The following is a 14,286-nucleotide window of genomic DNA, read 5'->3' as shown; positions in this document are numbered from 1 at the left end:
AGTGAAATTCAGTGTTGAAACTCAAGGAACCTAATCACAAAGTTTGGGTTATTTTTAAACTGAATTGCTGTGAAGAAAACGTACATAGCCTGCATACAAAGTCAGAGCATTAAGCTCCTGATTCTACTAGAAAAAGGAAATTACTAAGGACCCAAAGTCCCAAGAAGCAGATAACTTGAGATCATTCACATATACATGATGTTTACGTCCTTTTAAAAAATGAAAATAATTTCATTCTTTATCAGGTTATAGTTAAGAATAAATATTAAGCACTGTCAGAACTACTTAATTAGAATAATTTTTATTTCATCTATGATCCTTAGTTGAATCCATATTACTGTTTTCCTCCCAATTATTTAAATAAGATACTAGAGTCATAAAATAAAAACAATAATGCATATAACTGGATCAGATATGTTCAGAAGTTCTGCTAAAATGCAGCCACCGAATAGCATGCAGATGAAGAAACACCTTTCTCTTGCACTCCCTCTATAATCTTTATTTGTTCAGAGTTTCCTGCAACTTTAGATTACAGGTTGATGAGAAAATTTAAGCTAAGAACTACCAACAAGTTCTTTATTGTTTCAGAGCAGTTTATTTTGATCCCAATTTAGCTGCCAGCCAAGAGGATTTTATAAAAATCTTTCACCAACTTCAAACTTTCACAGATTATCCCAGCATCCTGCATCTCTCTGTCCAAAACAGCATATGAGAAACAGAAAATAGCTTTCCACATGACTTTGACCATAAGTTTGACTTGGCTTACCATGTGCCTATTTCAAAATAAATGAGGCCCAGAGTTGTCTATTAACTTCTTGCAAATCACCCACCCACTTTTCTCTTTGACTTGATGCTTGATTTCATGTACTCCCCCTACAACCTCCCCGCTTTTCTCAATGTGTGTTGTCCACAAGCAAAATGTGATCTCAGCACACAGAGCTGTAAGATGATAGCTCAGTCATCCACACCAGTATCAGAATCAAGTCTACCCCTGGGCCTTATTAGATTTCATTTCAAGTTTTTGCAAGTTTAGCAAGTATTTCTTTTGGAAGTTATCAGGTCTTGATATTTATGCTACCAATTACAGCTGTTTAAACACTATATGCAAGGAGGTTGGAACTGACAGTCTCCAGAGGTCCCTTCCAACCCCTACAATTCTGTAATTCTGTGAATTTAATTAAATTCATCAACATTCTTAGAAATAGCAGTCTTGAGTCTTAGTTTTTAATCATCTTAAGTATTTCAAGTGCAGGAAAATCTAAACTTATTTTCTTTGTGGCATTGAAAAGACTAACAAACATAGATCCAGGACTCTGAGTTGGGATTCGACCTTGCAACTCATTCTGCAAGATCTGCAATGGAATTAAAAGCATCAAGAATATATTATGTCTACATGCACATGCATACTTATTTTTGCATGGGAGCGTAAAACTACTGAAGGACACTGTGCTGGATGGTTTTTACATTATTTGCATGCTCTCAGTTTTACTCTGTGCTCCAGTAAGATAGACTGGAGTGTGAAAAACATGGGAAAGAGAAGGCAAAAACACCTGTTGCTTTGGGAGCTCCTACATGCACTCAAATGCTAAGGAGGTCAGAGATACTGCTGTTTGATGGACTAGGGAATCACATCAAATTTCTGCAAGCAAGAACCTGTTGTAGTGACTGAAAAAAGGAGTAAGAAACAAAACCTTTGGCTAGTTTGGGTCAGCTGTCCTGGCTGTGTTCCTCCCCAGTTCCTTGTGCCCCTCCACCTCCAAGCTGACAGGGCAGCATGAGGAACAGAAAAGTCTTTGACTCTGTGTAAGCACTGCTCTGCAGCAACTGAAAACAGTAACATTATCATCATTATCATTGCTATTACCAAGTTTAAAAAAAAAAAAAAAAGAAGAAGAAGAAGAAGAAGAAGAAGAAGAAAAAGCACAGCATCATATGACCCTCTATAAAGAAAATTAACTCTATACCAGCCAAAACCATGACAAAGGCAGAGATTGCTGAAAAGTTAGTTAATCCTGGCCTTCACCTGACTCATCTGCTCACCAAAAGTCTGTTGATGGAGTCTGATAGACTGGACAGCTATTTGAGTGTTTATGGTTTTCATAATGGAGGTTCCAATAAAAGTCACAGGATTTTTTTAATTTTTTTTTTTTTTTTCCAAAAAACAGCTATATTTTAAACTGTCAGCATCAATGCAGTATGCATTGTGAAATGTATCACATGTCCACGCAAACTAGAGTCCTTGATTTGCCTTTAACAAACACATTGTTCATGAGAAGCATTCCTGAAAAGGACCATAAAGAACCAGCTATGGTTTGACATAAATCCTCAAAGGGAAAATATTTAATATTATTATTCCTATGTCATCCTGTCTCTCAACACAGGGACATTGAGTTCAGAGGTATTTGGCTGACCAAGCTAACAACCAGGATTCCTAAGGCTGGCAGACAGCATAAGCCAAAGCAACATTTAGGCTGATTTAATTTATGCTGATGAACCTGCTGTAATAGACTGACCTCAGGATGAACCTAATGTTACCTTTTACCCTTTTCCTGACATAGGTTGTGATATTCAGCGTAGCCTTCTGAGGATAGAAATCTACATACATAGAAGAATTTATTTTTCAATTAAAAAAGAAAAAAGCAACTGAATAATTTCCTTCATTTTTAAGTAGGTCTAAGACTGCCTCCAGGAAATTCCTTCCTGATTTTCTTCTGAGCTGAAATATAATTTGGGCAGTTCAGTCAAAGTAGTGTAAATAATCACGCAAGGCAGTTGATATAATTCATTGGTCCTAGGGGCTTAACACACTTAAAATAGCAACTGGAGTGTGATGTAAATAAAAACTATCCATTTAGGAAATTTTTTTTTTTTTTAAAGACTAAGAGCTATTTTGACACCATAGCCCAATAATTTGATATTACTACTGCAAGTAACAAGCTTCACAGAGTTTGCAAGACCACAGCATAGAGGTTTGTTACCTTCTCTTTGTCTAAACCTGAGATGTGCCTCAGTTTTGTTTTTTTTTCTGGGCAAATGGTTACGGTTTTTTATTTTACTTTCACACATCACTGTAAAATACTACTATAGTTTTACACCTATAGGCTTAAAACGTGATCATTCAAAGCAGAATAAGATACTTATGACTAACACAGGACAGTATCATGACAATATCAAGAAAAAAATAACATGTAGGCCTTCCTACAATTTACTTTTTCACATTCTTTTATTTACAGAGGTTCTGCTACTCCTTTTTGGCTCTTTGTAGTACTTAAGAGCTGTCTTTGTTTTACTTTTCTGCATGCATACTTCCCACTGTATATGATCTCAAAGTATAAATCCATTTACGGTATATTTTTTTTTGGCCAGTCTCACCTTCACAGAACAATAGTCTTTCCTGTTAAGCATGGAAGTACGCTCTTGTGCGCAACAGTGAAGTGCAAGAAAGCACAAAATTTGTCCATGAAGGACAAAGGAAATTAGAAAGAGACATAAAACAAAGCCTTGTGACTTCTGCACTCATAATGATACTAAAAGAAACTTTATGTGGTTACAAAATCCCTGTTCTTCCTATCTAGAAGACAAAAATATTTGCTGTAAAAAGACCTACCGTGACTCTTATAGCACTGTATAGACTTGTACATCTTACCGTAAGCGGTTGTATTTCTGTGTTGAGTAACTGGTATTCCTGCATCTTGAGCCAACATTACAGAAAAGAGACCGCACGAAAGGATAAAGGCCCCGACTTGGCAAATCCCGAGCTTCTAAATAACCTAAAAATCAAGCAGCAACAGAATTAAAACCAGCAATGCTGCAGTTATAAAACTTGTACCATAACATCATGCACCCTTCTCCTAGAAAGCTGCTCTGTCACCTGCAAATGATGATGTTGCATTAGCATCAAGTGTTCCTTCTTAGCACAACTAATTCACCACACAAAACAGATAACTCCCACATCAGACTATGGCAACGTAATGGCAGAGAGCACTTTCTGAAGAGCTCACTCTCATGGCAGTAATGCCATTGCTACACCAAAACCTTGCTAGACAGTCAGTCCAAAATGTCTTGCAACCTAGATCAGAACATATAATTACTCATTCAATATTATTTCCTCTTTTCTTTGAGGCTTTCACGAGGTGAAAGAACTAGTGTTGTTATATGTGAATTTATATTCAACATTGATTAAAGTGAAGTTTCTTTGTATTCTGAGAATTTAAACCTCAAAATGACAGGTTTTGTTATTTTTTGTTTTTGTTTTTGCAACGTAAGGGACAGCTATAGGGTTCCTATTTAACTTAATCTCTCAATTTAAAATAGCTAAAACTAAAAGCATCATTGAAAGATCATTCTGCTTTCCTCAACATAACTTCCTTTTGGCAACCAATATATCAAATTAAGGAGTAAAATATCTGTAACTAGTCTGATAGATGGTACCTTAAACTCTGTATTTTTTCCCCCATCTAAAAATAACTTGCTCAGGGCCACAGCTGGATAAGATCTAATCACACCCTAGGTTTCTATCTCTTGTTTCCACTACATATAGTCACCCCTCCTGGTTTATCTTCAGTATTTCCTGAATGCTTCTTAAAAGAAAGTCCAGAGGAAAAACAGCACAAGTGAAACAAAACATACAGTTTTCCTTGTGTTTCGGGGGCTCTTGGAAGCGGATTGCAGCCAAAATCAGGAAGAGCATGCATGGCCAGAGTATTTCAGAGAGGAACAAGACCTGAAATGGGAAACGAAAACAATGTTAGTGCTACAGAAAAAAAAAAAAAAAAAAAAGAAAAAAAGAAGAATTTGGTAGCAAATAACTTAAGTCTGAATACCTTTTAATCAAAAAAAAAATCTCATCTACAAATGCTTACAGCAAAATAAAATAACAACAAAACAGCAATTTACAGTTTATTTCAAACTCCTTATAAATTTACCAAATATGTACAAAAGCAGTTTTCAGCTCTTCTGCTGATAACGTTACATAATACCCTCTGGTCAATACAAAATAAGCCTGACACTACAGAATTACAGCTTTCCTACAGCTGATCCTCTTGAGAACCCTGTGTTGCAATGCATCTTGATGAAGTTCTTCATGCTCCTCTGTTGCCTGCTGTCCTGAACCTTGACTGGCATATCCCCTCATCCTCCTCAGCTGATGCAGTGTATCACTGCTTTCAGCTGCAGTCATCATTCTCTAAAAGTTGCCTTCATCATCCCAGCAGTAAGGCACTCTGAAGACTAGCTAATAGGCCTCAGGCTACCCATAGCCACCTCTCATTTCCCCACCTTCTCATTCCCAGGGCCACAATGGAAACATATCCAAGCTGGTACAGTGTGAGATGTATAGAAACAAAGCATATTTCATATGAGCAAAAAGCATCTGCTTCCATCTCCAGGGAGAGGACTCAGCTCTCGCTAGAAAGATTCCATGAAGGAAAAGAAGCAAACAAAGACTCCACAGGTGCCTCAATTTCCAGCTGAAAAAGGAAAAAAAGACAGAACCTGACCTTTGGCAAAATTTCAAAAAGAAATCAGTGCTATGAAGGCAGTGAAAGTGGGAACAATAAGGGAGTTAGGGAAGTGTGAAGATCAATCTTGAAAACAAGAATGCAGTAGAAAAGGCACATTAAATATCTCCCACTAGAGATACTGAAAGAGGCTTTTAGCTTCTCTGAAAATTATTATTTTTACTTCAAAACATAGCTTAGTTGTTGATCAAAATTCACTGAGAAAGCAATTTCTAAGCCTAGGTGTGTTACAAAAGCAGCTGGGAAAAGTACATAAGAAAAAAACCCAGAAGCAGAATCAGACCTGTGAAAAAGGCCAGCTAAACTCATTTAAAATCAGGTAGGAGCAAGCCATAGAACACCAGGCTAGGTACTTTTACATTTTTGGGTAATAATGAAGGACAAAACTTGGCTGGACAAGAAGCCATCCCTGAGGGTCCCATGAGGTGAACAGGACAATCCCAAAAACTACCAGCTTCAACCAGAAGTTCAGATCACATCATAGTGATGAAGCAGATTAGAAAAAAGTCAGAAATCAAACTTGCAGATCAATATAAAGTCCAATGAGAGCAACCAGAATCAATCACTACCTTATGCTACCTAGACAAAACCATGACCAGGCACAGTGGAGCCAGACTGAGCTAAATAGACCAGGCTGGGAGAGTGGCTGGAGGTCCCAGGTGAGGCTGGTTAAGCTGATTAAGACCAATCTTTGCTCCTAGAGTCCTTGATTCCTTTGTTTGACTGGAAACTTTTGGTGCATTTATGTACTTATAACATCCTTCAAAAAGGGCAGAGGTTTTTTTCTTTCATTGTCTTTTTTTGCTTTCAGTTATCTTTTTGTAAGCAGTAGCAGCTATGTGGAATTGTGAATCGTAGAATTGTTTGGACTGGAAGGGACCTTAAAGATTATTCAGTTCCAGCTTCCTACCACGGGCAGGGCTGCTTCCCACCTACTCAGGCTGATACTCACCATCTCAGGCTGCCCAGGGCCTCATCCAACCTAGCCTTGAGCCTCTGCTGCTGGCAGTATGTATCTCCTTAGCTTCTAAAATACATAGTTTAAAATTTCATCCTTAGTGATCCACCTTGCATACTCTTGAGTATATGCAGATAAGGCACATTCATGGCTCGGTATTCATGCAGTGAGCATATAAGGAGATTTTCAAAAATTTCTCAAGGCAGTTCTGGCTCTAGACATGCAGAATTAAGTTTGATTTGGGTCATTCATTATAGTTCCTGGCTTGGGGAATTTTGCATCTCACTAAGTTCTCTATTCAGGAAACGAACCATTAAGGAAAGCTTAAAATTTTAAAGAATTAAAACTTTTTCCTCCAAAAAATATATTAGGCAGAGCAGGATGAGAGAATGATCAGCATGGAGGACAGCAGGAGGTATTAAGCCATTTAAGACACATAGGTTGAATTATGAGGAACTGGAAGCATTCAGAAGTATTTGGGAGTGATGAAGAATATAACAAACAGTATCCCTTCCAAAAATATAACAATATTTTTTAAATATACCACCTGAAATCATATGAAAATGAAATTCTCTCTCTAAATCACAGCTTATGTAAAATATTTCTGAAATGGAAAGCTCTATTTTTATTTAATTGAAGTAATCAAATCTGAAGTAGCCATCATGCCTCACTGCAAATCCCTAGATTGACACAAACAAGGGAAATCAGTGAGAAACTAGTAACTGTAGTGACATCTTTTTCCTGCAAAAATGTTATTTCACTTGACAGAATTCTCTCCTTTCTGTCTTAAAATAATTAAAATTTGGTACCAATTACACATGCATTACACCAATCACTGGTATCACCAATGATTACTTCTAATGTGAAGGAAATTGATTTTAATCCTTGTTACTGCTACAGGCACTGGTAGTATCTAATGATAATTAGAAGATTATCTGTGGCTCTTCAAAAACTTTTATGAGATTTTCTATCTTAATTTCAAACTGTGAAGCATTACTGACTTCAGCCATTTTAGAATTAAATCACACTACTGTTCTATATTTGTATTTCCAACAACAAGGAGACAAAAAGCAAAACAAGAACCACTAGCAGTCAGCCAATCCTTTAACAGTGTGCAATGAGAAGGGAAAATCAAGACAGACTGACAGATACACTATTTCCAGCAGAGAGCTCAGAATACACTCTTCCTAGCAAAATAAGGTTTGAAATATTTATTTTATTTTATCATTTCCAAAAACTCACCGGTTGCCTCACACGGCAGAGCCAATTCTTCCAAAACAGTGCCTTGAACTGGCGTACTGCGTGCCCCATTATCCTCTTTTCTTCATCTACTTGGAAAATGGCTTCTTCAGGACTTTCTAGCCAAGGATCATCTCACCAAGCAGTCCGAATGTACTGTTCAGTAGCTGAGTGATTCCAGCAGTGAGGAAAGGTGCAAGAGATTTGCCTGCTTGTTGAGAACAAATGATATTATGTTTCTGCCTCTTGTTTTGCTTTCATGGAGGAATCTCATCTTTCCTCTTGCTTCTCAGTGCAATGAACAGTGAGGGGATGGGTTTATATGAATGCCTTCAGGGTGCTTTACTCTCCCGCTCTTGTTTTTATTTTTCTGCCACAAAAAATCAATGCAAATAACAGGAGAAAAAAAAAAAATGGACAGCATGTTAAACGCTTTTGTCTTTTTCCAGAGTTCAGTGACTTTTTGTATCTGCAGTACTAACGTCATTTCATATGCAGATTTGTAGCCTTTTGAAAAAAAAAGAAGTGAGAAAGTAAGTATGCTATTTAGCCTTATAAGGACACCTCTAACACTGTGGTGATCCCATCACATCATCTTATGTATATAATGTATATGTAATATATACATACGTATATGTAATTTTATCTTACAGTGGGTGTTTGTTTGACATTTATTTTTTCTTTTTTGCTAAACACTACCTATGGAAAAACTGTATATTCTGGACAGAATCACACATACAAACTAAAACAGTGCTATGCATGAACAAGCATTCTTTATCTTTTTCTACTGCTGAATAAATTGGATCATTACACTTTCTGCAAATTGTATACAAGTGAATGAAAGAGGCATCTTAACATGCATGGCTGTTTTTCTTCTTAGAGTGTTAAATCCTCAAACACTTAAAAACCTTTTAGGTACAGAAGACTTTGATGAGGAGTCTGACTTCCTCAAGATTTAAGCTAAGAAGGCAATCAAAAAAAATTAAGAAGTCTGATATTTCTGCATTAAGCAACCGTTCATCACAGAATCATAGAATCATAGAATGCTCTGGGTTGAAAAGAACCACAATGATCATCAAGTTTCAACCCCCTGCTATGTGCAGGGTCTCCAACCAGCAGATCAGGCTGCCCAGAGCCACATCCAGCCTGGCCTTGAATGCCTCCAGGGATGGGGCATCCACAACCTCCTTGGGCAACTTGTTTCAGTGTGTCACCACACTCTATGTGAGGGATATTCTGTATACAGTCCAAATATGCATTTTTACAATTTTATTTGTCAATACTTGAATGCTATGAATATGTGTATGGGCTCACGCAGCAATTTTGGAAGGCTGGAGGCCAGAATCTATATTGAATGTTTTGTAGGAAATGATAAACTAATCATTCAGTATAATGAATTTCAAACAGTTATTATCAAAGTAACTGATACGGTTCTCAACAGTATGCAAACCATCTGCCAAATTATTCTGAACAAGTAATTCTGCAAAATCTCTGCTCATCTGACCGTATGATGTACATAATTTGATATGCTCTATATAATTACATGCTCATAAACGCATTCCGATTTTTAATGCTAAACCACTCTTTGTGAATATAGAAAACAACTGGTTTGTATGCAATTAATTTTCAGCACTAATTAGTAACCAACTCCTCATTTTACTATATAAGACATGCAGCAATAAACAACTTTCACTAGTGAGATCACAGAATCACAGAGTGATAGGGATTGGAAGGGAGCTCTGAAGACCATCTAGTCCACACCCCTGCTAAAGCAGGTTCCCTGTAGTGGGCTGCCCAGGAAAATATCCAGGCAGGCTTTGAAAATCCTCACAGAAGGAGACTTTGCACCCTCTCTGGGCAGCCTTGTCCACTGCTCTGATACCCCCACAGTAAAAAAGTTCTTCCTCAATATAAAATTAATTTGCCCTCGAGTATCATCATCCCTTCCTAAAGAAATTCACTCCTGCCCATAAGGTGTTCTCCAGTAGCACACTTCTTTTTCTAGAACAAAACAGATGAAAGCCAAAGATAACATCATAAACATTCATCCAAGAACAATCTCTGTGGGGCCATTCTGGGAAATTACCTCTAAGACAGGCTTCATTGTATTATTTGCAGTGTTCTAGAAAGATGAGAAATATGAGATCAACCCTTCCTGACAAACCCTTGGCACCAAAGAGATGACTATTAAAAATTAAGCAGGCATGCAGATCAGTTCTAAATAGTTTCTGAAAACACATCAGCTGTTTTGCTGCCAACCTGGATGTTCTTGAGTGGTCTATGTTTCATCAGCACAGTGTCAGGGAGTCTTGAATATTACAGAGCAAATTAGAAGGTAATATATTTTACTATGTGCTCCACTCATTCTTTCTGGAATAGGAAATATATATGTATGCTCAGAATCAGTTGGCCAGGGTGGGACAAAATAGACCAATGCATGCTCTCTGATTTCCACTCAGCTTGAGCAGGCTGTCACAGTGCTGAATTGGACATTTCTTGTTTGAGTGCACAGGATATCTGGAACCACAGGGGCAGAAAAGGCAGCAAACTCTCCACCAGCATTCAGCTTCAGCTTCAAAACCTGACTGCTTTATGGCACCACCAACTCTCCATGTCTGTCCTACAGCTTTAGTGCATTCTAATTACAGCTCAGCTGGCAAAAACATTCAATGAAACTTAGTTTTGTATATTAAGTATATTACAGGCCAGGAGCTACGCATACTGGTTGGTAGACAGGAACACAGTCTAATTGTGTGAGAGCATGGCTGGGAATCAGGCAGACTGGCCTGTTTTCCTACCACCACCCACAACTCATCTCACAAGGCTCACTGTGTGATCACAAGGCTGCCCTTTGAAGCAGTGAGGAGTGCTGCTCGTGAATATTGACACAGAACTGCCCTTCAGCACAGACAAAGCAGAATGACAACGATTCAACACAATTCAATTAGTCTTCCTGGGAGATGCTTCCCATGGGCTAAGTCAGGAGACAACTAAAAACATTGGTTGCAGGCAGGGTCCAGTAAAAGATTTGATTAAAAGAGAGCCGTGCAGTGAACAAAGACAACAGCCCGAACTCGGCAAGCAGGGCTGCTGGTGGGGCTGCACTTCTGGGCAGCAATAGGGAGTGTGTTCTTGTAATGGACAAACTGGTGGTAAACTAGGGAAATTTTCCCACAGTTACAAGCTGATGAGAAGCATCTGGAATCAGGTTTCTGTGTCGTGTAAAACCGGCTTTGTCTGTCTTTTCCCACTCCAGCATTTTCCTGCAGCCTACACAGAAGCATTGGCCCTGTCAGCACAACTCCTGCTATTACAGTGGCAGAATTTCAGATTTAGTGCTGTTTCTCTCAGTAACCTGTCTTCTCTCCCTTATACAGCAGGCAGAGGACCTTTTTTTAACTGTAATTTAATTCATACTCTGGATTAAAATACAATGTGGCAATTATTTTAGAAACTATGTATTTGAGTCACCAACTGAATGACTGAATAACTTTCTGGGAAATGAAAACTTAATATCTCACACAAAGCAACTGTAATATTATCACTGCTGTGCTTTCCTGCAGCCACTCATTGCGCACAGGCCTGATCCCAAACTTCAGCTGTTCCCTGCACCAGGAAGGGAGTGCTGATGGGCACATCCACATGCTCTGTCTTTGGCTTCTTTCCCCCAGCTTGCCAGTGGAAATGAAACACATCTCCTATTCGAGGATATTAACTGCAGTACTTTATACATTTTATTTCAAAATATTCTCAGATCCAGGAGGACTTGAGATGGAAATCCAGCTCTGCTGCACAGCACAATGAAAGTCCCTTGAAAGGACACAAGAAGAATCTTTAAAAAGATGTTATGTATTAAATGTGTGTAATTATGCTTCCAGGAAATCCCCAAAATACCCTCTAATAGGAATTATGTTATTTGTTTTAAAGAGATAAAAACATTTATACTGCAAGCATTTTTGGAAATTGGTCATTCCATCACACTTCCCTTTAGGATTTCTCATAACTTCCACCAAAGAAAAACATCAAGATGCAAGAAATAAAAATTAACTTCCTCAAGTGAACTCAACTTCATCAAGTAACTGCCCGCTCTCAGTCTCTTTCAAATTTGCAAACAGATGTGTTTTAACCTATCTTACATTGTGCTCTCAACCATTTCTTTCACAGAAAGATTAGATCAAGCCAGAACGCTAGGAATCATTGGTAGAAAAATTGTTTTCTCGTCATTCTTCCATGCTCATCACATCTACCTTCCCCCTTAGTTGTTATCCCTACTGATGTCTGGAATAAACTGTTTCTGTAGCGTATTGTTAAGTATATGCTGACTAGACAGCACAAGTGGAACTTTGGTTGCTTTTGGTAATGGACCTCTGTAAAATCTACTGGAAAGTAGCTTCACTGCCGGATGCACGCACAGCTGATTCATATCTTTATCTTTCTGTCCATACACAGTCACAAGGTCTAATTCAATTGTTCTTATCAGGTAACTTACTGGTAAGTTTCCTCTATAGCCAAGGGATTTTTTGGCACGTAGGATGCGTTTATACAGCACCCTCTTGTATTAGGAATTAAGTATTGCAGGATGTTGACAGTGGAAAAAAACCTGCGTATTTGGTCTCCTTTGATTTCTAATTTTTTTTATGATGATATAATCCTTTATATCACTTTTTGGAAAGAAGAAAATTATTTTAAGAGGAAGAAAAATATGATGCCCTAAGGAACGGAGGGAAGGAGAAGGACATGGCTGAAATTTTCTAGGAGTTCTTTCTTCCAAGCCCACACCATTCGACTCTGCGTAGGCACCACTGCTTCAGCCTAGAGTACAGCATGTTTCTTCTTAAAGCACTCATCTTATTTCCTTCCTACTGTTCTGGGAATTGGAGGTTAAAGAGCAAGGCTGCTCTTTGTCACATATCTCACTTCCTGCAAAGCACAGGCAAGCACTGGGTAGAGCTACACAATTATTTTTTTAAGAGAGAAACAGTTCTAACAAAATGTGGAGATTCCGTTTCACCCAAAACACTTCCTGAACTTAGAGGGGGGAAAAAAAAAACATTTTCTGAAAAGCTTACCTTCACTGCTTATGCTGTACATAAAACAAGAAAGTGAATTTTTAGAATAAGGATAATAAATAAATCACAGGTATTTAAAGCATGTTCAAATTAAAAAGAAAACAATGACAACACCGTTTTCACCTTTTCCACTATCCATTCCCAATATGTTCCCAGTTAAAAAGTTATAAAAAGTAAGGACATTAGTCATTGTTTGCAGTTTCCAATTTGCAATAGACCTCCCTTCCAATTTTGATGAATTGATCAAATTCTTCCAGTTTTTGTCTCAGTGAACATGCCTACTGCTGCATCACTCCCTTTCTGATCTAACTCTCGTGTTCTCAGAGGGTTGTAGACTATTGTCACCAAAATAAAACCTACATTAGCTAAATATATAGAATCATAAGATCATAGAATCATAGAATGGTCTGGGTTGAAAAGGACCACAATGATCATCTAGTTTCAACCCCCTGCTATGTGCAGGGTCTCCAACCACCAAACCAGGCTGCCCAGAGCCACATCCAGCCTGGCTTTGAATGCCTCCAGGGATGGGGCATCCACAACCTCCTTGGGCAACCTGTTCCAGTGCGTCACCACCCTCTGTGTGAAAAACTTCCTCCTAATAGCTAACCTAAACTTCCCCTGTCTCAATTTAAAATTCCTATCACATCCCCCCCATGTAAACAGCCGTTCCCCCTCCTGTTTATATGCTCCCTTCAACTCTCTCTTCAAAGTTCTTTTTAACTTTCCCTTACGGTACCTGTTGGCTATCGGTTCCACGCTGATATTAGGGACAACTATTCTGAGTTGAGTCTCTTGACCTGTGACCCCTACTAGAATGGGGCTATTCATGGCAGTAGAGAGAGAGAGAAACACATTGTTCTTTATTTGATCACATACTTCAACTGCAGCAGCAAAGAAATGACTACGATTTTAAAAATAAAAATGAAAAACAAAAACTACCTGCACTAAAACAAACTAGGCTAATGACAGCAGAAAAAATTTGCAGACATTTTCGGTGGCACGTGCAGTCAATAGTTATTCTCCAGTTTTTCAGAACTGGAAACAACTGCAAGAGTGAGTGCTAAGTGTTAATGAAAACAAATTTAAAAAGAAACAAAGTGGGAGGAAGAAAATGAACCGCATCATGCAGTCCTGTGAAGATGTTGTGCATCTCCTCAATGCCTCTAACTTTGCCTTCAGGCTGCAGGAGCAACAATTTAGCAAAAGATTTTGTGTTCTTCCATGCAAAATGACTACAGTAAAAGTGTTCCATGGGTATTCGCCCAACGGTGTAGTTTAAATGAGATACAAATGATGTTGTTGGATCGGTATCTAGCAAGTACAGATACCCAACAGCTCAGTGTCAAATCCGTAAGTCTGAGGAAATCCAGTCTCACACTTTGCAATTCACTGAAATATCACCATATGAAAACAATACTGTTTATTTGTCAATGTCTGGAAAAAACAAAGTGCATTCACTCTAAGTTTTCTTTACAAAGTGAAACAACAAAGGCAGCTG

General features: G+C 38.2%; 1 protein-coding gene across 1 annotated transcript in view; it reads right to left on the bottom strand.

Moving 5' to 3' along the window:
* The window catches only part of ABCA13 (ATP binding cassette subfamily A member 13), a 168,900-nt gene extending 163,679 nt beyond the window's left edge, over window positions 1-5,221 (bottom strand). Inside the window, exons 1-3 of the mRNA XM_052704176.1 lie at window positions 5,032-5,221; window positions 4,630-4,723; window positions 3,647-3,770 (exon numbers count right to left, since the gene is read on the bottom strand). Of these exons, the coding sequence (XP_052560136.1) occupies window positions 3,647-3,770; window positions 4,630-4,723; window positions 5,032-5,124 (311 nt within the window). The 5' untranslated portion in view covers window positions 5,125-5,221. The remainder of the gene's footprint in view (window positions 1-3,646; window positions 3,771-4,629; window positions 4,724-5,031) is intronic.
* Window positions 5,222-14,286: the final 9,065 nt, after the last annotated feature.

This window comes from Tympanuchus pallidicinctus, unplaced genomic scaffold, assembly GCF_026119805.1.
Source record: "Tympanuchus pallidicinctus isolate F22 unplaced genomic scaffold, pur_lepc_1.0 scaffold5, whole genome shotgun sequence".
Taxonomy (NCBI): Eukaryota; Metazoa; Chordata; class Aves; order Galliformes; family Phasianidae; genus Tympanuchus; species Tympanuchus pallidicinctus.
The sequence above is the reverse complement of the archived record's forward strand: the minus strand, read 5'-3'. Positions and strand labels throughout refer to the sequence as shown.